This window comes from Ceratosolen solmsi, unplaced genomic scaffold (assembly GCF_000503995.2).
Source record: "Ceratosolen solmsi marchali unplaced genomic scaffold, CerSol_1.0 scaffold35, whole genome shotgun sequence".
Taxonomy (NCBI): domain Eukaryota; kingdom Metazoa; phylum Arthropoda; class Insecta; order Hymenoptera; family Agaonidae; genus Ceratosolen; species Ceratosolen solmsi.
Genome location: NW_011948423.1, coordinates 5,558,744 through 5,572,563, shown reverse-complemented (window position 1 = coordinate 5,572,563; position 13,820 = coordinate 5,558,744). Strand labels below are relative to the sequence as shown.

Below are 13,820 nucleotides of genomic sequence, written 5' to 3'. Positions count from 1 at the left end.
GAAGTCTACATCAGACTGCGTATAAAATTTTTATAATTTAGATAATTTGTTAAAAATGTTTTATCGAATAAAAGATATTATACAATTAGGTATTTCATTTTATTTTTATTATAACATTTTTACAAAAGAAACTTTAAATGTTCACTAAAATTTTTTTTAAACCTTTTAATTAAATAGCTTTCTTGATTTGTAAAGTTTGTTTTCCAACTTTTTCTAAAATATTACATAAAATAAACAGATTACTGACTGAACTTGTGTCAAAAACTTTTGTTATGTACATTTCTATATATATATATATATATATATATATATATATAAATTGAAGTTTATATCAAGTTTAATTACAATAATATTGATTACTATAGTATTGATTATCGTGAAATACAAACTTCTACCATGTTGGCATAAAAATTTATTTATCATAATGTCGTTGCGTATTTATAAAAGTCACCCATTTGCCTTGCCATCTATTTTTATACTTAGATATTTCGTTTCTGTACGATAATAGAATTTAAAATACAATATACGTTATATTTTCCCTGAACTTATACTTACATACAAAGTGTATTAAAGTTTGTATTTAAATTAAAAAATTGTAAGTAAATCTCGTTTACTCATTCAACACAATTGTAGAATTAATCTTATTCAATGAAAGATATTTAGATCTTTAAATGTAAAGCGTGTAATTGCAATTTTAGAAGACAAACATTCTATTTATATAAAAACAATTCTTAAAATTTATACATACACAATCATTAATATTTATTAATAATAATTGGTTGGCTTTAATTAATTAGAAAATAAAGGACATTTTACTATATATTGATAATTTTATACCATGAATAACGTCTGACTACACACGACATACATTGATTAAATATAGCATACCAACATTGTATCGATACGCTTCAAGTTTAATAATTAAAATGTATTGAATACCTAAGTTAGTGATTATTTGATATGCCTTTATCCTATAAAGTGAATGTGTTAATATCTGTTATTATGACTGTTATAACTTATATTGCTAATGAATAAATTGTATTGCGAATTGTTTAAACTAATGTATGATAATGTTTGCAATCGAGTACTTGTCATTTTGCCTTGTAAAATGCATTCCTACGTACGTACGTGAGAATTGTTTTGTAATTATAGTTGCTCTTTATTAATTATTTTTATTTCATATGTTGATTAATTATAAGGTAATTTTTAACTGTATTTTGTAATACATTAAACTGCAAAAATTATTTATGATAACTAACGGAAATTGAGTATAAGTATCGATAAATAATGAATTTCTTATAATTCATTTCTATATGTCCTAGATTTAATTCTTATTTATTTTCAAAAATGAGATATATTTTATATATTATTTCGATTAGACAAAATCATCTATTGCTCACAACTCCTTGGGCACTGGTTTCATATTCGTATTTTTCACCTTTTCATCAATTTACCTACTTTTTTAAAGTTTTGTAATTGTTTCACTATAAAATATATTATAAGATATGATATAACGAGAATTTGAAAGTCACTTGATCATTATCACTGGAATGTAATCGGTCCCCAGAAAAGTAATCTGTCTATTTATGACGTGACTAATGAAGTATATGTATATATTATTGGCTTATATTATTTTTAAGTCTATTTAACACGTATTAGTAGCTGCAAAAGTTGTAATTGAAATATTTTTTATATTTTGTATATAAAGATTAAATTTAGTATGTACCTCGCACTTTTGCTCACGTAATAAGAGAATCGAATTAAACGAAAAAGAAAGAAATTTATGACAGCACAGGTATCAGTTACTGATAAAATTCTATTAATTGTTGAATTATCAAGGCTGTCATACATTAAAGACACGTGTGCGTGTGCGTGTGCGTGAATTGAGAAATTGAATGAAAAAAGGAAAATAGAAAAAAAACACATTATCAAAGCTGTCAAAGCAATCCTCCAAGAATGTATAATTAAAATTTTCTATTAAATTAATACTGCGTATTATCATTAAAATTATATTATAATTTACAAACGAATGTTTAAATAATATTATATAGATAATGAAAAATTTGTATTGTCTACGAATTACATTATGTTCCTTAAGAAGGAGGAAAAGAAAAGACGCAAGGACCTTGAGTCGGATCGATAATACAACTGTATTTCGGCTACCGTAGCACTTTGGATTGGTTTAGTATCGCCATAAAACCAAGAATATGCATGTGTACGGTTCTGAAGCTTACTCTTTGTAGACGACGTTACTCACAGATTCGACGAAAACCCGTAAATCTGGGTAAAACTTAAAAAAAGAAAAAGATTGAGAATTTCAATAAAAGCATAAAAATTTACAGGGAGCGAAACTTAAGCGAGTGAAATTAATAAATTCCCTATGAATAATATTATTTAGACAATTTTTATGCTTAACTATTATTATTATTATTATTATTATTATTATTATTATTATTATTATTATTTCTAAAAATAGGAATATCGATCAAATAAATGCTTTACTTTTATTCATGAACGACCGAACGAGTATATATTTCTTTAATTTTTTTTTTTTTTTTAATAACTTATACTACGACTGCCACCACTGATATGTAGATACTTATGTAGATAAAAAAAGAAGCATATTTAGTATTGAATTAACAGCGAATTAAATAATTAAATGAGAATTGTGGCATTGAATTCATCTCTATACGTGTCCTAATCTTATTTTGACTTGATTTATATCTAATGTATCCATTAATATATATATATATATACATACACATATGGAAAAGTGTTTTTAGTGCAAATTACTGTATTAATATTAACATTTTGTATATATTAAATAAACTTTTAAAGCAATAATTTTGTTGTATCGTCTTTTGATGAAAACGATTCGATGTAAACGATTATTCCCACTAATTTATTTACGATTTTATCCGTTCGTACAGAAAGTCAGTCTTTCTAAAATATTCAGTTACATTAATATTCATATATTTATTTCTACATTAGTATTTACAATTTAATATTGATATTTAATGAGCAATTTTATGCAGTTAAAATATGTGAAAAATGATTAAATTTATCGATTAATATTTAATTTATGCAGTTTCGGTAAAATTTGTATTTGTGTGTGACATGGCAACGTAATCGTGCATTAATCGTCAAAAATGTTCCTCTATCCTCGTGTTTCTGAATTACCATGCAAAAATAAAAGTATCCACGTCATCGTTGATAAAAAGAAGGTAATGGAATATCTAATAAGTGATAAATAAATTTGTTTATTAAAAAATCTTACAAAGGTCTTTGGTAATTTCAGTTGCGCGAATCCTCAATACACGTCATCGAAGCGCCTATGGGGATGTAATTTTTTATTCGAACGACATTTTCAAACCTTATTCAAGAGTATAAATAATAATAATAATAATAATAATAATAATAATAATAATAATAATGAAAATAATAATAATAATAATAATAATAATAATAATAATAATAATAATAATAATAATGCCGATAATAATGACAATACGTCTTTTTATCCTCAAAGTTTGCGGGGACCTGTACGTCGACTAGATAAAGATAATTATTTCAGAACAATGTGCATTCCGCAATTGCGACAACTTCAATTCCATCTAAAATTCTCATTCGGCGAGAACGTGAGACAATCATGCATAAATGTCCATTACTTTCGGTGTAATAATAATCTCAAGATATGTTACGTGTTAAAGAAACTACATTTCCCTGGACGTATAATTAAAATGTTTGCTCCTTTTACGTGGCGCGTGTGTGTGTGCGCGCGCGCGCGCCCGTGTTTTCACTTTTCCTTTATTCCCGTGCCCCTTTAGAAGAAGAATTAAAACGGCGCGCTAGTTGGATAAAACAATAAAGGAAAGTCCCTCGGTAATGAGGTAAATACTTACTCGCTCTTTCGCTCGGAGCCGCTGGAAATGTCGAATGGCAAATCAAGTCCATCTGGCCGGTCAGTTACCGCGAGATAGACATCGGACTCGGTTATTCTGCGGACTCGCCGCCGCTCTCGTACGCCGCGCTCCGCCGCTTTTGCTGCAAATAGTTGACCAAGAAAACGTTCGTTTGACGATGCGGCATTAGTAGCGACCGGAAAAAGAGAGCGATGGAGATTGTAAAACAGACATGAAGAAACGGAGAGAGGGAACAGGAATATTCTTGTAGCCCTATCTCGGTCCTTCTTGCTTGACATTACTTCGAAGTAGATAGTAGAACAATGCCAAACGAACTGCTGATCCTCCACGTTCCGATGTTGTAAAGCCAATTTGCAAAAAATTACTTGGAACGATCGATGAGAGCTTTTTGCTTTTGCCTCTAATGATTTCGAGCGGTCTCATTAAAGAATGGCGAAAGAAAAAAAGTCTTCTTTAATTTCGATTATACTCGCCGGCCACCGATTTACAGATTTACAAGCTCAGCGACAAAGCTTCTCCTCGCCGGCATACTACGTACCGTACAACAATTGGACATTAATTGGGCATTAATTTATGATGTATGCCACCGCTCCGGCTGCGACGGCGATAATCGAGCGTTAGGCAGCTGGTACAGGGACTTGGTGCGACTACGAAACTACTTACTTTCAACATTTGTCGAGGTTCGCTGCAAAAAGTATTACAAGAAGGTCGTTGGTTATGGGATGGAGAATGGGAAGTAAGTGTAGACGTGACGAAATAAAATAAAACGAAAAACACAATATATTTCGTTAGAAAATGAGTTTATTTCTCTGTACCATATATTCTATGTACAATGTAACGGTACTGACGTTAACGATGGTTCAACGTGAGAGACAACTCAATAGTACAAAAGAAGAGACACACACGTATAATGTCATTAATAAATGTTCGTCGTGTACATTTCGACGTAGAGGAGAGAAAATTACACATTTCTTTTGTTTTAGTGTAATGTAAAATCGAACAGCATAAATGAGCTCGGATACAGTTGGACGGGATAAACTGTTACGTATATAAAGGGAAGAAAAGGACGAGAAGGATGGGAGAATAAGGAGTGAACGAAGAAAGACAGAGTGAATGAGAGAAAGGACAGGAGAATGATTGCGCATGTTAACATATAAGTATGTATACTTTCATATTAATAATAAATAAGCGATGCTGGTGCGCCGATATGAAGGTGCTCGGACGCCGGGTAAGCTCTGTACGTGACAGTAATCGTGATTAAAGTGTCTTCGCTTGAGAAGGCATAGTGGCAGCAGCTGCGGGTCGTGTTGGCGATGGTGGTGTTGTCGGTGGCTGGGTGTGGGGAGGGAGGAAGGGAGGGGAGGAGGGGATGGATTATTAGGGAGTCGGAGAGCACGATGTCGAAAAACACACTGAGAGGATTGATGATGACGGAGAGGGGAGAGCCGGAGACTGAGAGAGACGGAATAGATAAGATAGGTAGATAGATAGGAAGGGCGGATAGTGACGAGAGAGAGAGAGAGAGAGAGAGAGAGAGAGAGAGAGAGAGAGAGGTGAGGAGGATATCGCGTAGAGAGTAGAATTATGCACGTTAGTCAGGGTACAGAGCAGACTCGAGCTTTTCGAGCAGCACAGAGCAAGAGCGCACCTCGGGCTCGAGGACAAGCACCAACGTCTGCGATTTGCAGGCTGTCGCGAGTACTCGTATTACATAAAAAAAAAAATAATAATAAAAATAATACAAAATAAGAGAGATACACAAAGTAACAAACAAATCATAAGACAAGAAAAAAGAACAGAGGAGAAATCATTGTTATAAAAGTACGACGAAACTGGGTGGGATTGAGCATGTTAAAGGCCACTCGAGTGGCGGCATTATCAAACTTGCGCGCACCCGCGCATATCTGCATCGAGTACCTGAAGTTAGGTAATGAATTTCTCTACAACGCCAATATAGAGGTAAAAAAGAATGCCGCATGCTTTCAAGAATACGGGAGATTCTCTAATATAATATTCGTTACTAAAAGTACGAGCGATCGTCCTCGAGCCCAATTCTTCTTCGTAATTTCCTTTACTTACGTAGCTTCGTACATGAGTATATAATTATTATGTATATAGTACTTCTTAATGATAAACCTATCACGTAATTTCAATTTTAAAGAATATCATTTGATCGATACGGATTATCGTATACACGTTTTGAATTATATTTATTATTATTATTATTATATTTATTATTGTTATTATTGTTATTGTTGTTGTTGTTGTTGTTGTTATTATTATTATTATTATTATCATCATCATCATCATTATTATTATTATTATTATTATCATCACCATCATCATCATTATTATTATTATTATTATTATCATCACCATCATCATCATTATTATTATTATTATTATTATCATCACCATCATCATCATTATTATTATTATTATTATTACTATTATCATCATCATCATCATCATCATTATTATTATTATTATTATTCGTGTATCTCAATAATGAGGAGATATGATAGAAAGAAGGGATTTTGCGCAGTTTCCATTGAGTACCATCAAATTCGCATTGATCGTGGACTCAACCTCCGGTCGCGCGCACGCGTCGTTCGATGGACTCGATGAAAAGTGCGTGTATCGCAGCTGCTGGCGATAAAAGATCAGGAGGAAAATAATATGAAACTATTGCGTAGCTCGAGACGCTGACAAGAGCGAGACCTTATCATTAGCCAAAAAAGGAAACACCTCGCCGACCACTCAATTTGCCTTGAATTAAGTTTAGCGCGCGATCGGGGCTGCCATCGGCCAACCAACGCCCCACTCGCTTCCTCTCACGAATGACCGTACGGACAATGGACGTAGACGTAATAGTTTTCGATAAACGTAATTACCATAATGACGCCGACGACAACGATTATGATTATAATGATGATGATGATGATGATGGTGATGATGATGATGATGATGATGATGATAATAATAATAATAATAACAACAACAACAACAACAACAACAACAACAACAACATTAATATTAATGATAATAGTGACAATAGGGATAATAGTAGCATTAATAGCAATTAATAGCATTAATAATAATGATAATAATGATGAGGATGGTGGTAATAATAGGCAAAATTTCGTGGTGGCTGGCTCGCGATCGGGAAAGATCCAGGGGACGACGATGTTCCGTGCGAGGAGCAACAATTGACAGCTCGAAGGTCTTGCCATCGCTTCATCCCTGCACTCCTAACAAATGCATTTGACGCGCTCGGCACATTGGCTCGTGTGTTGTTCGCGCCTATGCTGAAGTCGACGTGAGTGCAGAACTGGCGTCGGGGCTACTTTTGTCCGTATATAAATGCCGAACTTGTATAATTAGCTCTACCCTCTCACTCATCACAAGCAAATTGAATATATTTATCTGAGCTTAGTTGAAAATTTTATAAAAATTAAGGTGACAATGACGTTGCCGCTATTGTCGCCGTATGCTCGTTCCTTTTACTTAGTAATCGCATGCGTAGACACCATTCTTTGTAGTTATATTAAGTTTTTTTCTTCTTCTTCTTCTTTTTTTTCCTTTTTTTTTTCTTGTTCGCCTTTTAATTATTACCCCTTTCTCGCCCTTTTCACGGCGAGTCTTCCCTGCGGCGATAATAAATTTCAACCTACGGAGTATTCTTGCGATCCTTTACAATTGCTTTGTTAAACGACTGTTTCACGAATGCATGACTTTTTTTTTATTTTATTTTTTATTTTTTTTTTGTTTTTGTTTTTTTTCCGAACCCTTTGAGCATAGCGTGAAATAAATTTACGAAATCCAGGGGGTGATAGGGAGGGGTTAGGATAGGTAGGGCGAGAAACAGATAGGCAGACAGACAGATAGAGAGACAGACTAAACGCGCAAACGAATAATTTGTTAGTGAGTAAGTGAATCGTGTTATCTTTCGCGGAATGAGCGTACGTTGATTAACTTACGAAGAAAGGATTTAATTTTGTTGTAAATTGTTGAAACTTCACGAACATAAAATAGTACAACCAATTGCTGGACGATTAATAACTATAAATGAATCGTCATTTTTATGGAAACGCGGATGAAGGTGTTGGAGCGCTTTTTAAAGTTCCATACTATCGCAAAGTTATCGCTAAAAATTTGATATTCTGCTTATATTTTTGCGAAAATTAAACAAGTTCTGGTTAAGGTCAGCTGCATTAAGACTGTGTATCTTGAGCAAGGCACAGGCGTTATTAAAGCGAATACTGGCACATAAAGTATCGCGGAAACGTTTACGTAATTGAAGATGCTGTCTAAGTCACGATTGACGAAAGAAAGTAAAGTAGCACAGAGCTCGAGTAAAAAGATGAAAGTGGTGGGGCCGATGTAAGTCGATCCTTTTTGAATTTAGATACGCAACAGTGGTTAACGCGAGGTCGGGCGACGTTCATATGCCTTGAGCATCTGCCCAGGCGCTTCTGAACTCGAGAGCTGCCACAAGAGACAATTAACCTTGCGCCGGAGTTCTGTACGCTATGCAGATTCTCTCTCTCTCTCTCTCTCTCTCTCTCTCTCTCACTCACTCTATCTATTTATCTATCTCTCATTCACCCACTCACTCATTCACTCACTCACTCACTCACTCACTCACTCACTCACTCGCTCGATCGTCCTCTGCCTTTATCTCTACACTATACGTATACGTTTGCGTACCCCGCACGACATTTCCTTCCCTCAGGCAGCTTCCGTCCCACTGTTTCTATTACCCCCTCTGCTTCTCCAACCCTCGCGAAATCCTCTCCATCTCCTGTCTCTCTCACCCCCTCCGTACCTCGTCCCATCCCATCCCATCCTATCCTATCCCATCTCATCCCATCCCCTCCCGGACGGCGCAACTACTCTGCCGGCATTTCTCTATCTATCCTCGGTCTCCCTTCCTGTGCTTGCTGATATCCCACTCTAAGCATCTGCATAATCACGCTCAATTCCCAATGCTAATTAGAATCCGTACTACGTAGCAAATACGCGTCGACCTCCATCACCTCGTGGTTCGCCTCGCGTTGGGCCACGCCTCGTCATTTTTCACCCTACCCGTGTCCTGTCTCTTCTGAGCGAACCCTCTTTTTTATCTCTCATCCTCGCACCCCTCGAGCTTTCTTTAGACCATAATGTCGAATGCTGACTTTTCTCTTGAAAATACAGAAGCAAAGGCTGTTTAAAGAATTGGATCGACTTGAATTTCCTGCCCCGGCACAAAGTGCCATCACTGCTGTGTAAATTAATTCTTTTCCCTTCGTTATTTTAGCCTTTATAATTGATTCGCTCGTTCAACACTCGCTCATTCGATTACAAAATTTATCCAATGTAACCAACATGTCCAATCTATCCGACTCGTTGTAAGCTTCGCTCAACTTATTTTGTAATTTAAGCATTTTTTTTTAGCCGACGTCTAATCTTTTATCGCGCTCGCGAAGCGCCTCGGCGACTTTTCTGAAGCATATCGCACCCAAGGCAATAAAATAATTCGAGTCGATCATTCGAAAATACAATATCAGGACGCTAATCATTCGGTAATTTTAAGCACATACGAGGCGCTTTACGTTAAAATTCAAATTATCTTATCCAGAAAAAAAACAAAACAAAAAAAAACAAAACAAAACAAAAACAAAAACAAAAGCGTTTATACGTAACGAACTAAATGAATAATCGTATAATAAGTAATCAAATTTACGCGAGTGAGCAAATTCATGATTTCAGTTGTTAAAGCCTTTAAACGAAGGTAAAATTTAAACGAAAAGTTGCATCTGTAAACATTCTGTGCCCCATTAAAAGAATCCTCCACTTTTTCCGCATTAGATTTTTAATTTTAAGTACAAATCCTCCACGGTCTTTAAAATATTCTTTGTAAGTTTTTCTGTTTTCTTTTTTTCGTTTTTATTCTATCTTTTTGTTCTTTGTTTCTTCTTTTCTTTTCTCTGTTTTCTTTTCCTTTGTGAATTCCCTTCTGTTCGGCCTGGAAGCAAGATATTGTGAGCCTCTTGACGATAAAAAGCGCACACCTATAAAATAAATAGTAGACTTAATCGTTCCCGCAGGGATGATTGCGGTTCAATGCCTCCTTTTTTCCTTTTATTAGAGCGGGCGTGTGAATGCGTCGCCTCTCTCGAGAGTCATAAAAATTATCTTTGCTCCGTGTTCGACAGGTGTAGTCGGAGAAGTGCCAGCCGTGAAGTCGACGTTCTAGTTTACAACACAATGGCAGGTATATCCTGGCTTGGAATTTAGGGTATGACTTGAAATGACATCATTCATTCGGAAGGATCACAAGAATTACGTACATGTTACATTTCGAACCATTGGCTTTTATTTTCTCTTAATTTTCAACGACAAAAATTATATACATATACATATGCATATACACATACATACACACGCACGCACACACACACACCCACGCGCGCGCACACACACACAAATATATATATATATATATATATATATATTTATATATATGTGTGCGCGCGCGCGTATGCATGTATGTATGTATGTAATATATATATATATATATATATATATATATTTGTGTGTGTGTGCATATATATATGCATATGTATATGTGCATATACGTATACACGTACGTGCGCACGCACGCTCCTTATACACGCCAATACGCACACGCGCATGCACATCCGCATGTATATATATATATATATATATATACATGCGTGTGTGTGTGTGTGTATATATATGTATGTATGTATTCGAGTAATATAATTTAGGAGTTGTCACGCGTACAGTTATGGATATTCGGATAGTAATATGCTTATTGCTTATAGTTAAAAAGAATTATCTAAATTTATAAAATTCACTCGCGTGATTTCCTTATTAAATATAATGGATTGCGTAGTCCGATGCATAAAGATAAAAATATTTGCGTGGAAAATTTTCCATCATTTACACGTCGTATTACCTTACTTTCCATTTATCATACTAGAGTATGCGATTGCGCGAAAAATTTCAATATTATCGAAGCTGGAAGACTCGCGGAAAACTAACAAAAAAGAGAAAAGAAAAAAACAGAAAAAAAAGTTAAAGGCAGAGAGAACAAGGGTGACGATGATCATCGATTTCTCACGCCGCGAGAAAATTCGTTGACTGGCACGTACCGTCGTTCACCCTTCAAATTCAGCTATTCGATATATACGATGAGGATAATGCTTTCCTCCTTGTCCTATCAAAGTGAAAGCGCACAATCTTGAAAAGTCCACACTCGGAAATTAAACTTTCAGCATTATTCGGACGGTTGCGCAACTGGCGGGCAACGTTCTTAGAAAGTAACGATAGTGCACTACTCACTCTCGCAATTATCTAGATAAAGAGAGTAAAAGGCTTTAGAACGTTCACGATTGTGAATGTCACTTGTGAAATGAAAGAGAAATAAAGTAAGATAAGGTGTTGAAGTTCGCGATCTCGCGCGTGTTACGATTAAATAGCGAGATGACTTTTAACATGCTGCCGGGTAAATTATTTGGCACATCGAGGAAAACAGAGAGAGAGAGAGAGAGAGAGAGAGAGAGAGAGAGAGACAGATATAGACAGAGATAGACAGAGATAGACAGAGATAGAGAGAGAGAGAGTGATTGAGAATAGAGTAAGAATGAGAGTGAGAGTGAGAGATTGAGTGTTGGTATGCGTGGTTGATAGCAGGAGTTGTCAAAACTGTGCGCCTTTAATGAAAAATTGATAATTATCGCTGAAACTGCTACATATTGTTGGCGAATATCGTGCTGTTGGAAAGGCAATGCTGGAAATGCGAAACCCGAGTGGTCTTTTTGCCTCGACACCCCAACACATTCTAATGTTTAATCGGCCTTACCACGCGCATTCCCGGGAGCACGTGGATCTTCAAGTGATTATCGCGTCGTTGCCCTTTTTCAAAAGTCACGCATTCGCGTTCGTAGCAATTTTCGCCATAATTTATCTCTCGTCAAAAAAATCGATATTTGAATCCTAAGTAGAATGGAGAACCAGCGGGGGTTCCTGTATTTCTAACATGGGAAACCCGCGTTGGTTCGACGCAGACATTAGGAAGCTATAAAGGTTTTACATGCGCATACGGTAACCTATATAGGAGCCTAATTGAAATGGGACCCGAAGGGGACTCCAGGCGCCGCGTAGAGTCCCGCTCGGGTTTCACAATAGACGGACTCGTCCTTGCATCCTAGTCAGGAAAATACCAGGATCTTTTTGACCGATCCGCTCGTCCTTCGTTCCCCACTCGCCGCAACGTGTCGCGAGCATCCCGAAAACATCCCTCCGCGCCGCAGCATCAAATTTACTTTCATCATTAATATAACCGCCTTTCATAAATTGCGATAGATGCGTGTGTAAAAACGTGTACGTGTATTTATGTATTTATGTATGTTTATATGTATATATAGGACATATAGGGCATATCGCTTACAAGCAGACGAGGCTCAGAGACTCAAGACGAGATAGAGATTGATAGATACTGGAGAGGAAAGCTCCCCGTCGTTATCCGTTAATCGACCGGGATGGGGAGCCCGAATCAGAAGCGGCGCGAGTAGCCCTGGGCGTCGTATAGCTTGCAGAGGCTATCGGCCCTGCCGCTGTGCATACCGGGTACCGAGACCGACACCGAGAGCGCCTCCTGGTGTTTGAGCATCTGGCGGCGGCGCTGCCAGGTGAAGGTCCACGCGGCGATGATGGCAATTTGAGCGACTAGGAATACGGTGCCGGCGACGATGGCCTCGCCCAGGTTCATGCACACGCCCATGAGGCCGGCGGTCGTCGTGCTGCCGCCCCCCAAGCCACCGATGCCCCCGTCCTCCTCAACCTCCACGTAGGCCCCCTCGCGGCCAAGGCTGCGGTTCGACGATTGCTCGAAGCCGAACTTGTCCGTAATCTGGATGGACTGGACGAGGAGGAGGTCCTCGCGCATCTGGGATGCCGTGGCCGCACGCCTGCGCCGACGCCCGTATGATATGACAGAGCGCAGCTCGCCCGTCGACTCCTCCTGGTCGCACTGCACGGGCTCGCAACTCGGCATGCACGGCGTCACGAGAGCGCGGAACTGCACCACCTCGGAGCTCGGGAACTTGAAAGCGTCGAAGTGCGACAGCAAAATCTGAAACCATAAAGCCCAACGTTACTCCCGCAATCGTGCAATTGTCGTTGTTGTCGATGTTGAATTGCTTGTTGATGTTGCCAATGCCGTCGCCACTGCTACCGTTATCAAATTTGCGTCCGCGTTCGCCTCGTCAGCGAAAAACGACCTTTCTTCCCTTTCCATTTTTTTTCTCCGTTCTCTCTTTTTTGCTTTTTAAATTTCCCTCGTTTCCGTCGCTCGACCACTACACGTTTATGGCTTTCGCATCGCGAGTTCGCTATTACGAGGGGACGTTCACTGGCTTCGAAAACCATTGAGGCTCAAACACCGGAAGGTAATTTATTATGCATACGGCGATAACGCTCTTTGCATTTATACTCATTAGCGGAGAAATTTAGACAAGCGACTCGATTGTTTCATTACAATAAGGTGCAAGAAGATGCAAGTACAGCGCTAATGCTTAATAATGATTAAAAGATTCGCTTTCAAAATCATCGATGGTGATTTACGGCGCGATATCTCGCTGTCAGCGCTATTTTCTATTTTCGTAATGCTAAACGGGGAACAATATTATCCCATCGTTCCTCGAATTATTGACTCGGCAGCTGGAGGCTCGCAAGTAATTCTGTTTCTCCCACGTGCGATTATTCTAAATTATTCAAAGCTATCGCGTCCGAAATGTCATCAAAGTAGTTCACATTATTTACATTATTTACAGACAATGGGGCCTCATATTTACTCACAGCATCGTCGTAGCGAGCGAACGCTAT

At 37.5% G+C, this 13,820-nt stretch overlaps 1 protein-coding gene across 1 annotated transcript in view; it reads right to left on the bottom strand.

The window, feature by feature from the left end:
• Positions 1-11,580: 11,580 nt before the first annotated feature.
• The window catches only part of neo (ZP and PAN domain-containing protein neyo), a 105,375-nt gene continuing 103,135 nt past the window's right edge, over positions 11,581-13,820 (bottom strand). The window contains 1 exon segment of the mRNA XM_011499610.1: positions 11,581-13,068. Within this exon segment, the coding sequence (XP_011497912.1) occupies positions 12,490-13,068 (579 nt within the window). The 3' untranslated portion in view covers positions 11,581-12,489.